The sequence below is a fragment of the Aythya fuligula genome, chromosome 27 (genome assembly GCF_009819795.1).
Source record: "Aythya fuligula isolate bAytFul2 chromosome 27, bAytFul2.pri, whole genome shotgun sequence".
NCBI classification, from domain to species: Eukaryota; Metazoa; Chordata; class Aves; order Anseriformes; family Anatidae; genus Aythya; species Aythya fuligula.
In genome coordinates, this window is record NC_045585.1 from 550873 (window position 1) to 567479 (window position 16607).

Here is a 16607-nt window from a genome sequence, read left to right on the forward strand (position 1 = left end):
TTTTAACCAGAGGACTAAAAAACAAGGTATGGGCTTCATGCCACTCCTTTCTTAGTAGAAACGTGGCAAAATCTTTTCCATCTTCCCCATGCCTCCACGTGGTCTATCGGCATGAAGATTATTTGAGAGTGGTTAATACATCTTTTGTATAAACAGTGTGCATCTAAAGAAGCTGGGTTATGTGTTTTAAATACCTTTGCTGTCTATTTTAATGTTTAGTGTTCACATTGAAAAATAGATATGGTCATAGGAAATGCTCTTGATTTTATATTCAAATTTGGCTTGGTATGTGCGATGGTGGTTGCTGAATGGAGGAAATTCTTGCCACTAGCCCACCTCTGATAGCTCAGTCTAACTTGGCTTGGGATATTGCAGGGACAAAATGAACTCTTCAGTGTTTGATAATTCAACCCACCGCAAAAGCACATGCTCTTTTCTCTCTATGTGTATTGCTTGGGATGGGATAATCGCTAATGCATTGCTTCAATCAGCCTTGTAAGTGTGAGATTATGTATATGATAAGCACACAAACTGGATTTTCTAAACTGGATTTTCTGAACTAGTTAAAATATGCAGGGGGAAAACTGACTTCTAGCACTCAAGCAATGTTAGTGTGGCCCTGCATGCAGTGACATTATCTATTCCCTGTGAAGATAGCACAGCTTGCTCAGAAATACACTCCATAACATTGCAGGGATTTTATCTTGGTTTTAGAGACTTCTGGCATGTACTTGGCCTCCGGAGTTTGGTCTCTGCAACTCAGTGGATGGACAAGGGCCCACCCCATTTAGCCTGCAGTTTATCTGTCACTGTGTCTGGGGTTTCTAAAAGACTAGAGCAGATACACTGAGTCATAATGAGCTAATGGGGAATGCTTCAGTCTTCATGTCAGTGTGATCTGAGCTGAAGGTTGTAGTGTCCAAATACACTGGAGGTTACCAGGATTGTTCTAGGTTTTGTGCCATTCTTGTGTCTGTTTGATTAATTTGCATTGTCAAGCCAGGGAGTATAGGTATGGGCCAGGTGCAAGTCAGCTGTTCTACTTCTGCATCACAAGTTTGAGCAGGGTTGCACAGGGAATATCTATTTGGAGAGAAATAAGGGATATTTACCTAGGAGATGCTGCTGTTGTGATGCTTTCTCCAAGCTGTGGGAATACTCATAAAAAATACATCTGCTCCATTTTCCACATCCTTAGAAAGGTATCTATCTAGACATTACCATAGCCTATGTAAACATTGGGTTAACTCTTTTTTCCCCTCTCTCTGCCTGGTTCTGCTATGCATGTCTTCACCTGGGTATCATAAAATTGATCTCTGAGGTAACAATGCATCTGCATTCATTTCAGGGAGCAGATACGCCAGGGTCTAGAAGAACTTCAGAAAGTCCTTCCAGGAGGTGACACATACATGCATGAAGGATTTGAAAGGGTAACAAGATGTGTGTTATAATGCATTTAAACTCTGTCTGAGTGCTTCTCAGGATATGTTTTTTTTTTAAAAAAAAAAAAAAAAAAAGTTGTTTAATAATTCTCTGGTAGGTAAGTGGGGCTATTTTCCTGTTATGCATTAGGTATGCTGAGTGTACACATTCAGTGTTGGAGCTGGGATAAGGGAGCTGCAGACCCTACTACTTATCCTTCTTTTTGCCTCCAGCTTTGTGTGGAGCTGCTTCTGCAGTTTAGGATTAGTGCAGAGGAATTGGGATTACAATCCCACATGGAACCATGCTCATGAAGGGTTGAAGGCTGTCTAGAGTCCTGCTGTGTGAATGTTATAGTTGGCTTTTTAGAGTTAGGTGGGGTTTGAGGCCATGACTTTAAACTGCTCACTGTTATGGGTATACAATGATGTACAAAAGTTATTCTTTTATATCTTGTTCTAGTCTTCTATATATTTTACAAGGTCAGGAGTTTGCCTAAACCTCTGCTAGGGGAGCCCCCTCCCCTTTCTGCACTACACTTGTGTTTTGGAGGATTGGAAAACTGTCTACTAAAAAATGCATTTGATCACACCTCAAAAACTGAGGTGACCTGACAGAGATGCTAGCACGTAACTAGGAATTCAAAATCAAATTCTACTTTAGAAACTCAGCAAGATGATTGCAAAAACAAACAAACAAATAAAAACAAACTTAAATTTATAAAAGGATGGAAATTGGTACACTGAATATATTCAGGGTAGTTTCTGACTACTTTTTAATTTTGGCACACTGAAGCATTTGTCTTTCTGCAGCGTAGAGTACACTTGTAGATAGGTAAAGCAGGAAATAGGAGCATAAGAATATATTTCTGCAGTTGATTTCTTTGCAATTAGAGTAGCTGATCTAGATATGCTGGAGTATATTTATTGATGGATTTAAGACGTTTCTCAACTAGGAAGGTGAATGTGATTTCCAAATAGAGTAGTGGGAAACTACTCTTGACCAGTGTTTTTAGGGTTGGTTTGAATTAATGCTTTCGGAAAGTTCTTGAGGTAATTCAGTCAAAGCCACAGGCGAGAAACTTGTTGTATGAAACTGGTATTTCTGAAAGCAGATGTCATTTTGTAGACTGCAAACATGACATCCTCACTGCCATCTTCTCTTTCTTTCTGGTGCACGTGTAGATGCCCACAAAGTATTATTTATTGCTAATAATCTTCTAATTTAATTTCAGGCAAGTGAACAGATTTACTATGAAAATGTTCATGGTGAGAGACTTTCCTGATCCATTGAATGTTTTTCCTTCTTGACTGATACCTTTAATTGATTTGAAATGCAGCTTCACTGCAAGAAAGGTAGGGGGTGGCTCCTGTTCTTACAGGAATTCAATGCTCTTCAGGGTAGTTGCTCCTGAAGAGGAAAAGGAACAGGTAGATCTTTAAGGGTTCAGAGCTGAAATTAACGCATTTCAGGCCAAAACTGAGAAGCCAGGCTGACTGAGGGTATATATCAAAACTACCTGAGGGTATATATCAAAACTATCTGGTACATTCTGTTATTTTTGCTTGAGGACGCAGGTAACCATTTCTTCTTCCTTTTGAAACATGAGTCTGTGGAGATACTGTTAGGTAAATGTTTTTGTTTTGTTTTGTTTTCCAAAAAGTAATTCATACATCCTTAATTATTCCTCAGTAGTAAGTGCAGACAAAGGCAAAAATGTTTATCCTTTCCTTCCTTGTAATTCTACTTGGGAAAAAACAAAGTAGAAATAAAACTTTACCTGGAAACCAAAAGATAAAAGATGAGATGTTTGCATAGAAAACCAGTCCTAGTGTTTTTTTAGGGCCACTCATGAATAAAATGAAATAGTGACTAAGTCTGCACAGCTTTGGGACTGATCTATAAAATAAGACTGCAGCAGACTGGAATAAATACCTAGAACAATTCTATTTGGGACTGATACTGCTTTTTTATGATGGCATTAGATATTGCATGTCAAAAAGTTGCCACATGTAGAAAGATTGCAAGAAGCAGTGGACAACTGGGTCCTCAAGTCAACATTGGTCTATGTGTTTTGTCTTTACTTGTGCTGTTTTTGTCCTTGCTCTACCAGAAAATGTTTATACTACCTGCAGTAGGTTCTAAGGCTCCTGCAGTAGTCAATGGAGGGAGAAAGGCATCTCCAGAGGTTACTGGGGCTCTTGAGCTAGTACAAGAAGTGCTCACCTTTCTCAACTTCTTACAGAAAGCCTAGGCACTTCAATTAGGCATCTGCAACTTGAACACTGCATGTTGCTTATTGTTTGTTAAGCACTTTACTTTCCTGCTGCATGATTACCACATTCTTTAAAATGGGTGATTTTTAAGTAGCACCAAGAAAAATTAGGTATTCAGATCCTCAGTAACTGTGAGGTGGATGTGAATTCAGAATTGCAAAAGGACATTCTGCTTGCTCCAGTCTCTTGTTCCTTGGTATCAAGAACACAGTACAGGCTTCAGGTGCCTGAATTCACAAGCTGAATGCAAATGTACGTCTGAGATAAAAAAGCAAACAGACCCAAAAGAAATAATCTCAGAATAATTTGGTTCTTGGAATTTTGGCTCTTCAGCAACAGTGCTCATAGTAGCAGGAAAATCACCTAGATTATTGAAGAAGTTTTAAGACTGATAATTTACATGCCTCAGAATACTTATCCATTAACTTTCCATAACAGTGTTTGTGCAAGATATACCCACAGAGCTTCTTTAGATCAGTAATAAGTCAGAAATATGATTTAATTCTATTAGCTCCTGAAAATTAACATAAACATGTAAAACCCAAATTATAATCAATTCATGGGGCAGACTGCAACGTTTAAACATGTTGCTGAAACATGTTACATAGAAAGACTGAAGAATATAGGTCATTTTCCTACCAAATCTATTTAAAACCCAATTCAGCTTTTCATCACAAGCTGAAACTCTCTGGATTTCTTGAATTGACAGCATTAATAAAACTAGGAATAACTAGGGACACTTTGAATACTTTTTCTTGATGGCTCCAGTTAAATCTACTGGTCTGAAATATTGAAATAGGTATGAGATGCTTTCAATTAAAAAGCATTGTCAAAAGAGTATGGTATAAAACTGGTGGTGTAGGCAGATGCCCAAGTGGAAAAAGTGAGCAGAAGTTCACGCTTTCTGAAAATTAGTTGGCTGAAGTGAGTAAGGATATGGGATTGATGGTAACCATTTCTAGTCCTTTAGGTGTGCTAACAGCTCATTAGCAGGATGTTTTCTATGATTATTTAACAAATGCGACTCAAAACATGGGACTAAAGAAATTTTTGTGTTTAGGTTACAGAACTGCAAGTGTCATCATTGCATTGACAGATGGAGAACTCCATGAAGACCTATTTTTTTATTCTGAGAGGGAGGTAAGTCTTGCACATTTTTAGCGAGGGAACAGCAAAATATCTGGTTTTACACTTCTAAGGCAAAAGACAGGGGAGATATTTCTTCTAGTGACAAAACCACTTTCACCTTCTTCAGACGTGAATGTTAGAGATAAACAGTAACAGTAGCAATGCATCTGACTCATTAAAACTGGCACTGTTCATAGGAAGAAAGGGTTTTTAAAAACTTCCAGTTAAAATGACATTGGAGGTAGAAATAATTCACAGCTGAAATTTACTAAAATGCTTTGAAAGATCGCTGAATCTTCTCACTTAGACTTCTTTTCTTCACAAAAAGTATAGACCAAAGAAAACGGATGAATATTGTTCATTTTCTATAACGTCTTGTTATTTTCTGTAGCATCAAAAAACCTTTCAGATGATCAAATACAAAATTTCCACTAATAATGTTTCTTTCTGAAATCAAAAATACACAAGAAAAATGTATTTGTTTTTAGAGGTGAACATACTACTTGAGAGGTCAGAAGTGTTATATATTTTTTGGCTTGATAAGGAACAAATAGATAATTAGGTTTAAAAAGAAACACAGAATACCAAATGTTGGATTTTGTTTTACCAAGCAAATAGTACTCTAGTAGCAGATAACATCTGTCTGTGGCAATTGCTCATTTTATCGATAAAGCCTATAATATTTATTAAGACCTTTTAGAAATCTGCATTCCTTCTTGTTCATGTCATCCTACCTTTCCTTATTCCAGGCTAATCGATCACGAGACCTGGGAGCAACAGTATACTGTGTTGGTGTGAAAGACTTCAACGAGACCCAGGTAAAAAAGGGACTCAGTGTGTTTACTGGGGTATTTGGCAAAGGTACATGTTGAACACAGGCACACACTCATGAATCTCTTTTCTCTTTCTGTTGACTGTTTGACAGTCTAAAGTGACTATCTGAAGTTCCTTGCTCTGTGTGTTGCTTTTAAGCCCCTTACATCTTTATCTCCCTGTATGCCACAGCAACTCTTGCCAATTGTTGGGGGAAAGCAGGGAAGAGACACATGAATATCAAATCAGCATGGCTTAAGCTGTAGACAGAAGGTTGTGGGGATTTTGGTTTTTACAGTGTAGTTATGAGAAATAAAAACATGAGAAACTGAAGTGTTCTGTGGCAATGTCTCAGTTCTATGGAAAAAATCAACTTCATTAGTGACGCTAATGTTTTGCTGTTTCTTCCCATTAATGACAGAATGTCTTCTAGATCTATCATGAATTTTAGTATATCCATGAATAATGTTTCACACCAAGCATAACACTGACGTTATCATTTTCCAACATAAGTGAAAATCTTGTTCAGCTCACAAATGGAATGCTGAAAAACTTGTTGAATAGAGCTCTTTTTACAAAGCTTCAAACTCTGATTATTTGTTTGGATTAGGAAACAAAACAATTTGCAAAACACCATTTGAATGGGAGCTCAGTCTTCCTTGAAATTCTACAGCAGAGTCCACAATTGCTGAATATGGTCCTTTCCAGGTAGCTGCCCCAGTGCATCAGACACCTTAGGAAAAGCAGGGCACCTGTTGTTGCACTGTGGATAGTGGGAAACTGCTTGCTATTGCTGATTTCATTTTGAGACTGAAGGATTTTTAATCTGGTGCTTCTTGGTGAGTCTCCAAGCTTAAACCCTCTGTTCTCAAAAGGAAATCTCATGGGATAGTTTAGAGCCGTCTCCCTTGAATCAAAACCAGATGCTAGTGTTGCCCATCATAAGAAAAACAAGTCATAAGAAAAGCAGGGAGAGAATAAAAATAGCAAAGACTAGATCTAAGGTGGCAGATCTCAGAGACAGCTGATCCTTGAAGTCATTTACATGCTGAAGAAATTAACAGGAATTAGATGATCATGTCTGATGTTCCAGAAGGCACTTGGAGGTAGACTATGGGAAATCAGTTCCAGGAGCCGTAAACATCCTGGTTAAGAGAAACTACTGTATCTTGTGCCATCAAGCAGTAAGCAGCTTTAATGCTGTACGTGGAGTAGGCAGGGGAAGGCTGCCTGGAATATTTCTTCATGTACTCAAACCATGAGGTTGGCAGTTGGGTATTTTGCTTGAGAAATTGAAGTTTTGAGTGACATGAGTGGGAAAGGTGGAGCCACTGGGGTTTAGAGAGGAATGTGTGGCTAGTCTGCTGCCTCCAATTTGCAATGCTACAGGAAACGCCAAAGAGGCCTGCTGGGTGATGCTACCTCTGCCATGGGAGAGAATTACTATAACAAACAGCCTTGCAGCAGTAAAACTTGATTATGCTCCAGCAAATGTGTGGAGAGCTCATTATTTCTGAATTGGGCTTGTAATTTTGCCTTAACCCTTCTCACACTATTGACAAGTGAACCTGCATGCATCTCTTTACAGGTGGTATCCCAGTTCTCCTTCTCTTTCTTCCCACCACCTGCTCATGAATGTCCCTCTTCCTTGCCCTTCTGCTACCTTTTCCTCCACTTGGACAATATCTCCTGTTAGTTCCCTGCTTTCTTCTCTGTTCCCTAATGGTTGAGCCTAGTACAAATGGTTTTATCTCTGTCCTGACAGGAAGGGTGAATCAAGCCTGTACCTCCAGGAGGTGCGTAACTTGCATTAGTTTTCTCTATGGGAAAAAACACTGGATCATTTTGATTAGTTCCTTGATTTAAATGTTGTATGTGCTGAAGTGCTTTGCTGCATCAGCTTTGTTGCCTCTCATGTTGGTGCTGTGCTATTTTGGCTGGAGAGTTACTGTGCTGGGTGCTTAATAGTCATGTAGGAGGCAAGTTTTTTGTACTAAAGAGTCACAGACTCTGAACATTGGTGAAAGCTGTGTTCTGTCTTGTTTTTAAAGTTAAGGAAGATTTTTCTGATTCCTTCTGATTTTAGGAAGTTGGTAATGAGCTTCCTAAAATCAGTCAGGGTGAACTTTTCAACACTTGACAAACTGTAAAGCATTAGCAATCCATAAAGAAAGAGTACTTAGAGAATTTGCAAGTAAGTGATTCTGAAGAACTGTAGTTTTTCTGCCTACTGGCTAATTTATCTTTTCATTACTGTTTTATTTACTTTTACCATTCTGTCAGCTGGCTAGAATTGCCGACAGCAAAGATCATGTCTTTCCAGTGAATGATGGTTTTGAAGCCCTTCAGGGAATCATAGATTCTGTAAGTATTTTTAAGCGTGTATTTGCATGCATGCCTGTTTGTGTTAACCTGCACAGTTGAAGGTTTAATTTCCTGTTTTCACAAGGACCCACTGACTGCTAATACATCACTTAAACATTTGGTCTAAATAAACCTTTATTTGTACTAATATTGCTACGTCAAGATTGAGTTTATAAACAGGTCAAAATACAGGAAGCTTTGAGCCCATTTTTATCTTTATATGTCTTGCTTCTTGATGTAACATACCTAGTTTGTTTTACTAGGTACTTCTTGACAATTTATAAAATGGCTGCCCCAGTGTGGGTAAGCAGAGACATGTTAGAGCACACTCCATATGAGGCATTAGAGCACTTTTTGATCTCCATCTTCCTGGTTGATTAGCATCCTTTCTGTCCTGATGGATGTGCTGCTCTGCTGACCTGATTAGAATGATGGAAGAGATCCTGTTACGTGTGCCAAAACCCTGAAAACTCTGCTTTCCATATATGGCCTCCTGATGTCATTTTTTTTTTTCCTCCAGACCTATGTTCCTCAATTCATATTGATCAACTGCTGGCATTTCCTTTAGGGGCTGGGTGCACTGTATAAGAGCTGGTGCATTTCTGAATGGCTGGGATAAGCTAGCTGTTCACCGGCCAAGTGGAGAGGCAGCGTGGATTGATCACTGTCCTGTGTTTTGTGTACATGTCATGCAAATAGTTCTGTGATCTCTACTGGCAAATAGTAGATCTTCGTAAGGCATCTCTGTTTCTAGATCTAAAACTTTGAGTGGCATATTCCTGTCTCACTTAGGACCAGGGCCTCCTTTAACAGAGCATGAAGAGGAATATATGAGCAGATGTATATGCCATTTTTATTCTAAGTGTAAAAAGTACCAAACAATCATTAGAAAACAGTGTTTTTTCAGACGACTTTCAGTATTTTTCTTTTCCTTTGCTCGTAACTAGACTGCTTACTATGGCTACAAAGAAGGATGGGAATTCCTTTTAGGGACATGTGTTTTGTTCATTTTGGTATAGACTTTTTTAGTTGATAAAACACAGATGAAATGTACAACTTTCTGCTTGAGGCTAGGGAGGCTAAGTTCATCAGGGGGAGTGTCCCATATTTCTGTGTTTACAGCACATTCTGATCACGTAGTACGATGCAAAAAAACTATTCCCTCAGCATAGGCACAATTTTCCCTAGTGCTCATGCATGTTGAAGGAATCCCTTGTGTATTGGTTTCCTTGGCACTGTCCAAGTGTGGGACTACTGCCTCAATTCTCTTGGACAATCAGGTGTTGCATGTTATTTAAGAAAGCAACAAAATACACGAGTTTGCTTCCCAGCCCTGCATTCCCTTTGCAGCTGTTTTTAATGAATTCCAGAAGCAGTCCTGACTCCCTTTCCAGTTGTGTTTAAGAGAATAGGAAGACTTCAGCCTCTAGGAACTTAATCAAGAACCACTTCAGCTGACTGGTAAGATTTATCAGCCCTGAAAGGGAGGGTCATAAGCAGTAATTGCACAGTAGTGAGTCTGTGACCTGATCTCTTTCTGAAAGCATGGTAGCACTGTCATATGGGGATCATGCTTTCTCTCATCCCTTCCAGAGAGTCTGAATTCCAACACATATCCTATAAAGCAGATAGTGCTTTACACTGGAGTGATTGTAGAATATAGAATATCCTGGGTCGGAAGGGACCCACAAGGATCATAAAGTCCAACTCCTGGGATTGCAATAGGCTGTGTAGAAAGGTGTGTGAATGGAATGGCAAGAAGGAAATTAATTATTCTGTGGAAAAGTAAAGAATCTGTAGATCCTTGTTCTTGCCAGAAAACAAGCAATCTCAGTCCTTCTTTGTCCATGCAAAGCACCTTTCTTGATGCACACAAAGCATTTGTCTTCACAGAATCACAGAATGTTAGGGATTGCAAGGGACCTTGAAAGATCATCTAGTCCAATCTTCCTGCCAGAGCAGGAATACCTATATCAGGTCACACAGGAACACATCCAGGCAGGCCTTGAATGTCTCCAGAGAAGACTTCACAAGCCCCCTGGGCAGCCTGTTCCAGAATTCTGTCACCCTCACCATGAAGTTTCTTCTCTTATTTAAGATGAACCTCCTGTGTTCCAGTTTGCATCCATTGCCCCTTGTCTTATCATTAGATGTCACTGAGAAGAGCCTGGCTTCATCCTTCTGACACCCACTCTTTACAGATTTATAAACATTAGTAAGGTCACCCCTCAGTCTCCTCCAAGCTGAAGAGACACAGCTCCCTCAGCTCCCTCAGCCTTTCTTCATAAGGGAGATGCTCCACTCCCTTAATCATCCTCGTGGTTCTGTGCTGGACTTTCTCAAGCAGTTCCCTGTCCTTCTTGAACTGAGTGGCCCAGAACTGGATGCAGTATTCTAGATGTGGTCTCACCAGGGCATAGTAGAGGGGGAGGAGAACCTCTCTCGAGGTTCACACCCCTTCTGATACACCCCAGGATGCCATTGGCTTTCTTGGCCACGAGGGCATAGTACTGGCTCATGGTTATCCTGCTGTCCACCAGGACCCCCAGGCACCTCTCCCCTTCACTGCTCTCCAGCAGGGCAGTCCCCAGCTTATCCTGGTCCTGGAGTTGTTCTTGCCCAGATGCAGGACTCTACAGTTGTCCTCGTTATATTTCATTAAATTTCTCCCCTCCCAACTCTCCAGCCTATCTTGGTCTTGCTGGATGGCAGCACAACCTTCTGGCATGTCAGCCACTCCTCCCAGTTTAGTGTCATCAGCAAACTTGCTGACAGTGCACCCTGTTCCCTCATTCAGGCTGATGAATATATTGAATACAACTGACTCTTGAAGGACTCCACTAGATACAGACCTCAAATGGTCTTCACAGGAGACCATTTTCATATTGAAAGAACTGTGAGATTTGGACACCTGATTGCTGTAATTTTAGAAAAAATAGTTGAAGGAACTTGAGTAATTTTTTTTTTTTTTTAATGAAAAACTTCTATGGATCATAACTTGTTAATTGAAAGCAAACAGAGCAAGTATTACAAGGAAAACATGAAACTCAAGTTCCTCTACTGCTCCATTTCTTTGATAGGAGTGCTGGAGGCAGTGAAGTATGAAGCAACATGAGAGTCAGGACAGGATCCAGTCATTGCTTTCTTTCTAGCCTTTAACCCAAATGGACTGAAAAAGCAGTGGCTTGGAGCAAGAATACTCCCTGATCCTTGCCATGTGTTAAACAGTGGCCCTACCACAGAGCATATCTCAATTAGAGACATAATCCCAGGACCCTTAGATAAGATTCACTGAGAAAGCTGCAGGGTCCTTCATGAAGCAGTTAAAATGTATGAAGAATGATATAGTATTAAGTAGTTTGTATTGTTTTGTATTGCATCCTTTCCTTAAAAATGGCGCAAATTATTAATTCCTTTACGTTTAATCTCCTGTATACCATCTCCCAGTGGTGTCCTCCTACCTCCAGTATTTTTCAAGTCTTATATCTGAGTAGATTTGCCTTCAAGCAAGGAATTTTAGCTTGGAAATACATTATCTTCAAATAATTCTATTACAGAAATGTCTTCTGGGACAAACAGCAGTCCTGGATATGTGTAGTGTGGAACTTTTTTGAGAATTCAGTGTGAATGCATGATAGACCAAGTATGAGAAACATGGTGATTTATGTACTCATCCTGAGCTAGCTGTTCAAACAGTGGGCAGTTCAGAGCAGGAGCTTCACATGGATGTTCTGAATCTGTCTTCCTTTAGAGCCAAGGTTTCTACATGGGCCAAAGAGAAAGTCAGGAAAACAAACCTCTTGGCTTAGGTAGCTAGATTGCCCATCTAAAGAGGATTGTGAACCCCAGTCTCATCTGAATGGTGTTTGTTGTTACTTTCAGTGGTTGTAATTACACTTTTACTTTTTCTTGCTTCCCTCAAATTCATCTTTTTTTAAAAAATGACTTAAATGTATTTATTTTTTTTAGTTCATGCAGATATTGTTGGGCAGGAAACACTTCACAAATAAATTGCTCTTTTGTAATTGGCAACAGAGTTTGTTATTGTGGATTGTTAATCCAACAGAACTTGATAATGAATACCTAGCCTTAGACTATAGGTCATTCACACTAACACTGAGAAGGCAGAAACCTTCCATTAAACTTCAGCATCCTGCTTGCTAATGAGAATTCCCAAATTCAGTGGAAAAAAATTATAAGTATTATGCAGCTGCTGTGGTGAAGTAGTCAGGCTGCATGCTTGTGCATGCCAACAAAAGGTACCAGCAGTTGCAGAGTTTCACTCCCTTTCTTCTCTTTATTTCTACAAGGGCCCAGGTGACTTGCAGGACCTCTCCTGTTTCTTGGCCTTCAAAACATTGCCTGGCAGAAAGCTAAATTAGTCATAGATAATGCTAAATTCAGTTCCGTGCTGATAGACAACTCTGAAAAATAAAACCATTTCACACATCCGCAAGGATGCGTTGCATTTTTTGTTTGACATGTCAGCAATTACTAGCAAGAGATCCTCCCAGGAGCATGTGTAAAGCTGGAGCATAATTGGAGTCCCTTAGAGTAGTACAACAGGAGACTGATTTGGGAAGCTGATCTTGGCCATTAATCATGTGCTGCCAAAGACAATGGGATGCCTCCTCAGAAAGAGCAAGCAAGTGCTTCAGATACTTTTCTTCACTGATCTCAAGGCAAGCTGCCTTGAGGCCATGGAGCAGTGCTGTAGTTCTCTATACAGAAATGAGAATGTGGAGTCAGTTGGAATTGTTTACAGGCACTCAGCTGGGAGATTACATCACCACTATTGCATGTCACTTTGCTTTCCTGGGGAGCCAGCGCAGTGAATGAACACACCTACAGTCTACTTGAGGCTGTGCAGTCCTCGGGAAGCAAGAGAACAGAAAATCAGGTGGAATCTGCCACTGTAAATAAGTTGTAGTCCTTTTCAATGTATTTTAATAATAAGGAAGAGACATAAAGAAATTCTTTTGCAATAGTTAACTGCTGCCTGAATTTCAATTTAAGTTAAGGCACTTGGAACATTGGAATTTTTTTATTCTAAATCAAAGTAAATATTCTAATTAACACTAAAAAACAAACAAACAAAAACAAACAAGAAAAAACAAAGTCATTATAGTGAGCTTTATAGACATATTTATGAGTTGGATCAAACTGGAAAGGAGCTCTGCATAAGACATCTGATATTTCATCCGCCAATCTGATTTCATTTACTGTGGGTTTGTTTGCAAATAACTGAACAGAAGTCATGAATTTCAAACTCAAATTTTTGTGGTTTTACTTAATTTTTAAAATGAAAATATTTATTCTATTTTTCACACTTTTGTTCTCCAACTCATTTGTTTCCTTCCTCTTTCACTTTGTTGATGAAGAGAAGAAATATGCATTAAACATTTTGGTTTGGGCATGCTGAGGGTGAAGGGAACAGAAAGTAAAGGAGAACGTGGAAAATGTGAAAAAGAGTGTATTATTTTATGAGACATTTTTTCAGTGGAGAGGAAAAAATACTTGGAAAAATGTCAAGTCTTAGTTATATTCATTAGACATGCCAGTCACTGTGGGAAAAAAATGTTGTATATTCAGAGCAGCAGAACCTGGAATGAGTAAGGGGTGGGTAGCACAGGAATGACACAACATGAAAAGATAGCAAGCTGCAGATACTTTGGAAGAGTGTTCTTACAGTCCACTTTTGTTTGTTTGTTTTGTTTTGTTTTGTTTTGTTTTGTTTTCACTGTGTATTTTCCTAACTCTTAAATTCTTCTAATGCTTTTCAGCTCAGCTCTCAGCTGTTGACTTTCTCTCTTTCTTCCTTTTAACAGTTCCTGTACAATCTTGTTCCTGCAAATCTTTCTCCTCACTTGCCTGGCTGCCAGTGGCTCGGATGGTTATGGTTCCCTCAGTCCCTTTATATCCTTTTAGTCTCCACCAGCCCTGCTTCTGAGTAAATCAAACTTTTGTTTAAAAGTTTTTTAAAAAATAATGGCTCTATGTGTACCTTTTGCAATTAGACAAAAGTCAGAGAGCCATGATTGCAGAGAAAAACAAAACAAAAAACAAACAAACAAACAAACAAAACATTATCTCTTTCAGAATCCATTGTATTGGTTGCTTTTCTTTCCTCACAGATGTTTCAATTTAAAGTTGGGAAAATAATTTTCATATTGGATTTGAGTCGTGATGCTTGGCTGACATTTACTTGCCTCTTAGAGCTGACCTAAATTTTGAGCAGAATTGCCTCGTGTAAGAACTGCTCAGCCCAATCCTGAACACCCACTCCTCTTTTTCACTGCTGCTGTTTTCACAGGGGCTTACAGATGCTGTCACAAGTTTGCTGACTGCGTGCAGTAAAGAATTTGAGTTAGTCTTCAGAGCAGAGGAAGGCTAATATTTGCAAATAACAGCTTGAGCAATTCTAATGTACTATGGGAATAAATTGTATCCAAATCTAGTGTGGTCCTCTTGACTTGCAAGTAGTCTGCCAAGCCTGATGCTGAAGCATTTGTGTAAATTACTGCCTACATGTAACATGGTTTAAGGCAGTGCCAGCCCTTACAAAGAAATCCTGCTTAATTTAAATTTCTTGCCAACTTAATCTAAGTGGAAACAAGCCTGCTTTAAGTCTAGAACAATTGCCCTACATCTTCATGTGAAATCATAGTGTGACTTTTAGGACCTTCTCAGGTATGCTCTCATAGATTGGGTTAGAAACGTAAGAAGTTTGAAACCCCTTGCTGAGACTCAAGAATAGGCATTCCTAGGATATCTTCATATAAAATTTGGAGTTTTGGGCCCCAAAATAATTTTGGGGAGGAAGGTGTGACTCCAAAGTGACAGCAATGTCACTGCCTCACGAGCCCTTCAGAGTGCATCTTAGTTGTTATGGAGAATTAGTCTGTGTACCCTGTACCACTTACCCAGGCAAGATTGTGCTGAGATATTGGAGTGTGGGAATCAGTTGCCTTCCTAAATAGCAATACCTTGTGGTGGAAGAGCAATGATGTATGGCAGTATGGCTGAATTACAGTGGAAAGCTAAGATGATATAGCTGTGACATAAATGCAATTTTCAATGTTGAGTTAAGCATTTAGATGAGAACAAGTGCTCAAGCTTTCATATTTGTGTGCCTCTAGAGAAACAATTCTTGGATAATTCATGACATTTATTTTCTGTTTTTTAGATTTTGAAGAAATCATGTATTGAAATTCTGGCTGCAGAGCCTTCCAGTATATGTGCAGGAGGTAAGTATAAATAGAGGTTCTAGATGTTTATTTTGCCTAAAATCTCTCTCTATCTAATTGCTAGAGAGTGCAGGAGCTCTAATTAACTGAAGCTAAATCTTTCACTTTTTTTTTTTTTTTTTTTGTGAAATTCTTTTTTATCTTACAGTAGTTTGCGTTTTCCCCATTTCTACCAGGTGGTATAAAATGACGTTTTCATACAGAAAAGGCTTGAATTTGACATTTTGCCTAAATGATCTTTCAGTCAGAGCAGCCTGTCTTACTCAGACTGTGCCAAACTTGAAGTTGATAAGCTGCAAAATTACAGAATAAAATCAGAAAAGACTCTGATTAGGTTTAGAATTCTGCACATTCTCACCTTAGAGGACTGAGGGAAGTGCTTCCTAAGAAACTAGCAAAATCTCAAATGAGCAAACTTTGATTTAAAGGTATCTTTAAGCATATCTTAAGCCTTTAGGACTGATACAGTGACTGAGGACTAGAATTTAAATATTGTTCAGATGACTTGTGTGAATCACACTACCCCTTTGTGTGCTTGATCTAGTATGATTGCACTATGTATGTGGTGGCTTTAAAGTCCTGGCAAGTATTTCTGTGTTCAGCAGAACTCATCCTTTTTGGAAGAAAGCTTGTGAATCATTTTAGATTCTTCCTTTAGATTTCTGTGAAATATTTGATTTTTATGAAGTGTTTCCTAACTGATTGTTGAACATATAGCAGTTGATTAAGCAGAGCTGGAGTTTGCAGAGAAAGATGAGTCCCTGACAAATTCCGCATCTCATATTCTTGACTTGGTACTCCAAATAAGAAAGCCAATCGTCATTTCTTCTTTGTTTTCAGTTGCATAGCAGCTGCTTTAATCACCCTTCCTGCATTTCCCATTCCTGCAGCAACTATCTGTCTGTATTCCTAAACTTAGAGAGGCATCAAATTTTCCTAATGGATGCCAGGTACCAGGCTAAATGCCCAATAGCTATTGAGGTCAGTTTTGCATTCCATGCATGTCACTATAATAGTTATGTTTTGAAGCCAGGATGGCACAACTGACATGAATTATAGTTCTTAGAATTATAATTCTTAGTTATCTATTTTTGATTTTGGCTGGCCATTTAAATAGTTCTAAAACAGGTTTTCGTCTACCTGAGAATGGTAGATGATCATTGTAGTGACAATGATATAGTACAGTGATGTTTCATAAATGATTGGGAAAGGAAGGAAATTGTTTGAAAACTAGGATTCACTTTACACATTTATAGAGGATTTGTCATGCTTAAGCAAGTGATAAAAATGACGTTTATGTAACGTCATAAGCCAGAAGATGATTTACAACCATGATTTATACTTAACACTTTCTAAT

General features: G+C 38.9%; 1 protein-coding gene across 1 annotated transcript in view; it reads left to right on the top strand.

Moving 5' to 3' along the window:
* The window catches only part of ANTXR1 (ANTXR cell adhesion molecule 1), a 117966-nt gene that overhangs the window by 12902 nt on the left and 88457 nt on the right, over positions 1 to 16607 (top strand). The window contains exons 4-9 of the mRNA XM_032204035.1: positions 1349 to 1430; positions 2657 to 2690; positions 4759 to 4838; positions 5576 to 5644; positions 7923 to 8003; positions 15190 to 15250. Of these exons, the coding sequence (XP_032059926.1) occupies positions 1349 to 1430; positions 2657 to 2690; positions 4759 to 4838; positions 5576 to 5644; positions 7923 to 8003; positions 15190 to 15250 (407 nt within the window). The remainder of the gene's footprint in view (positions 1 to 1348; positions 1431 to 2656; positions 2691 to 4758; positions 4839 to 5575; positions 5645 to 7922; positions 8004 to 15189; positions 15251 to 16607) is intronic.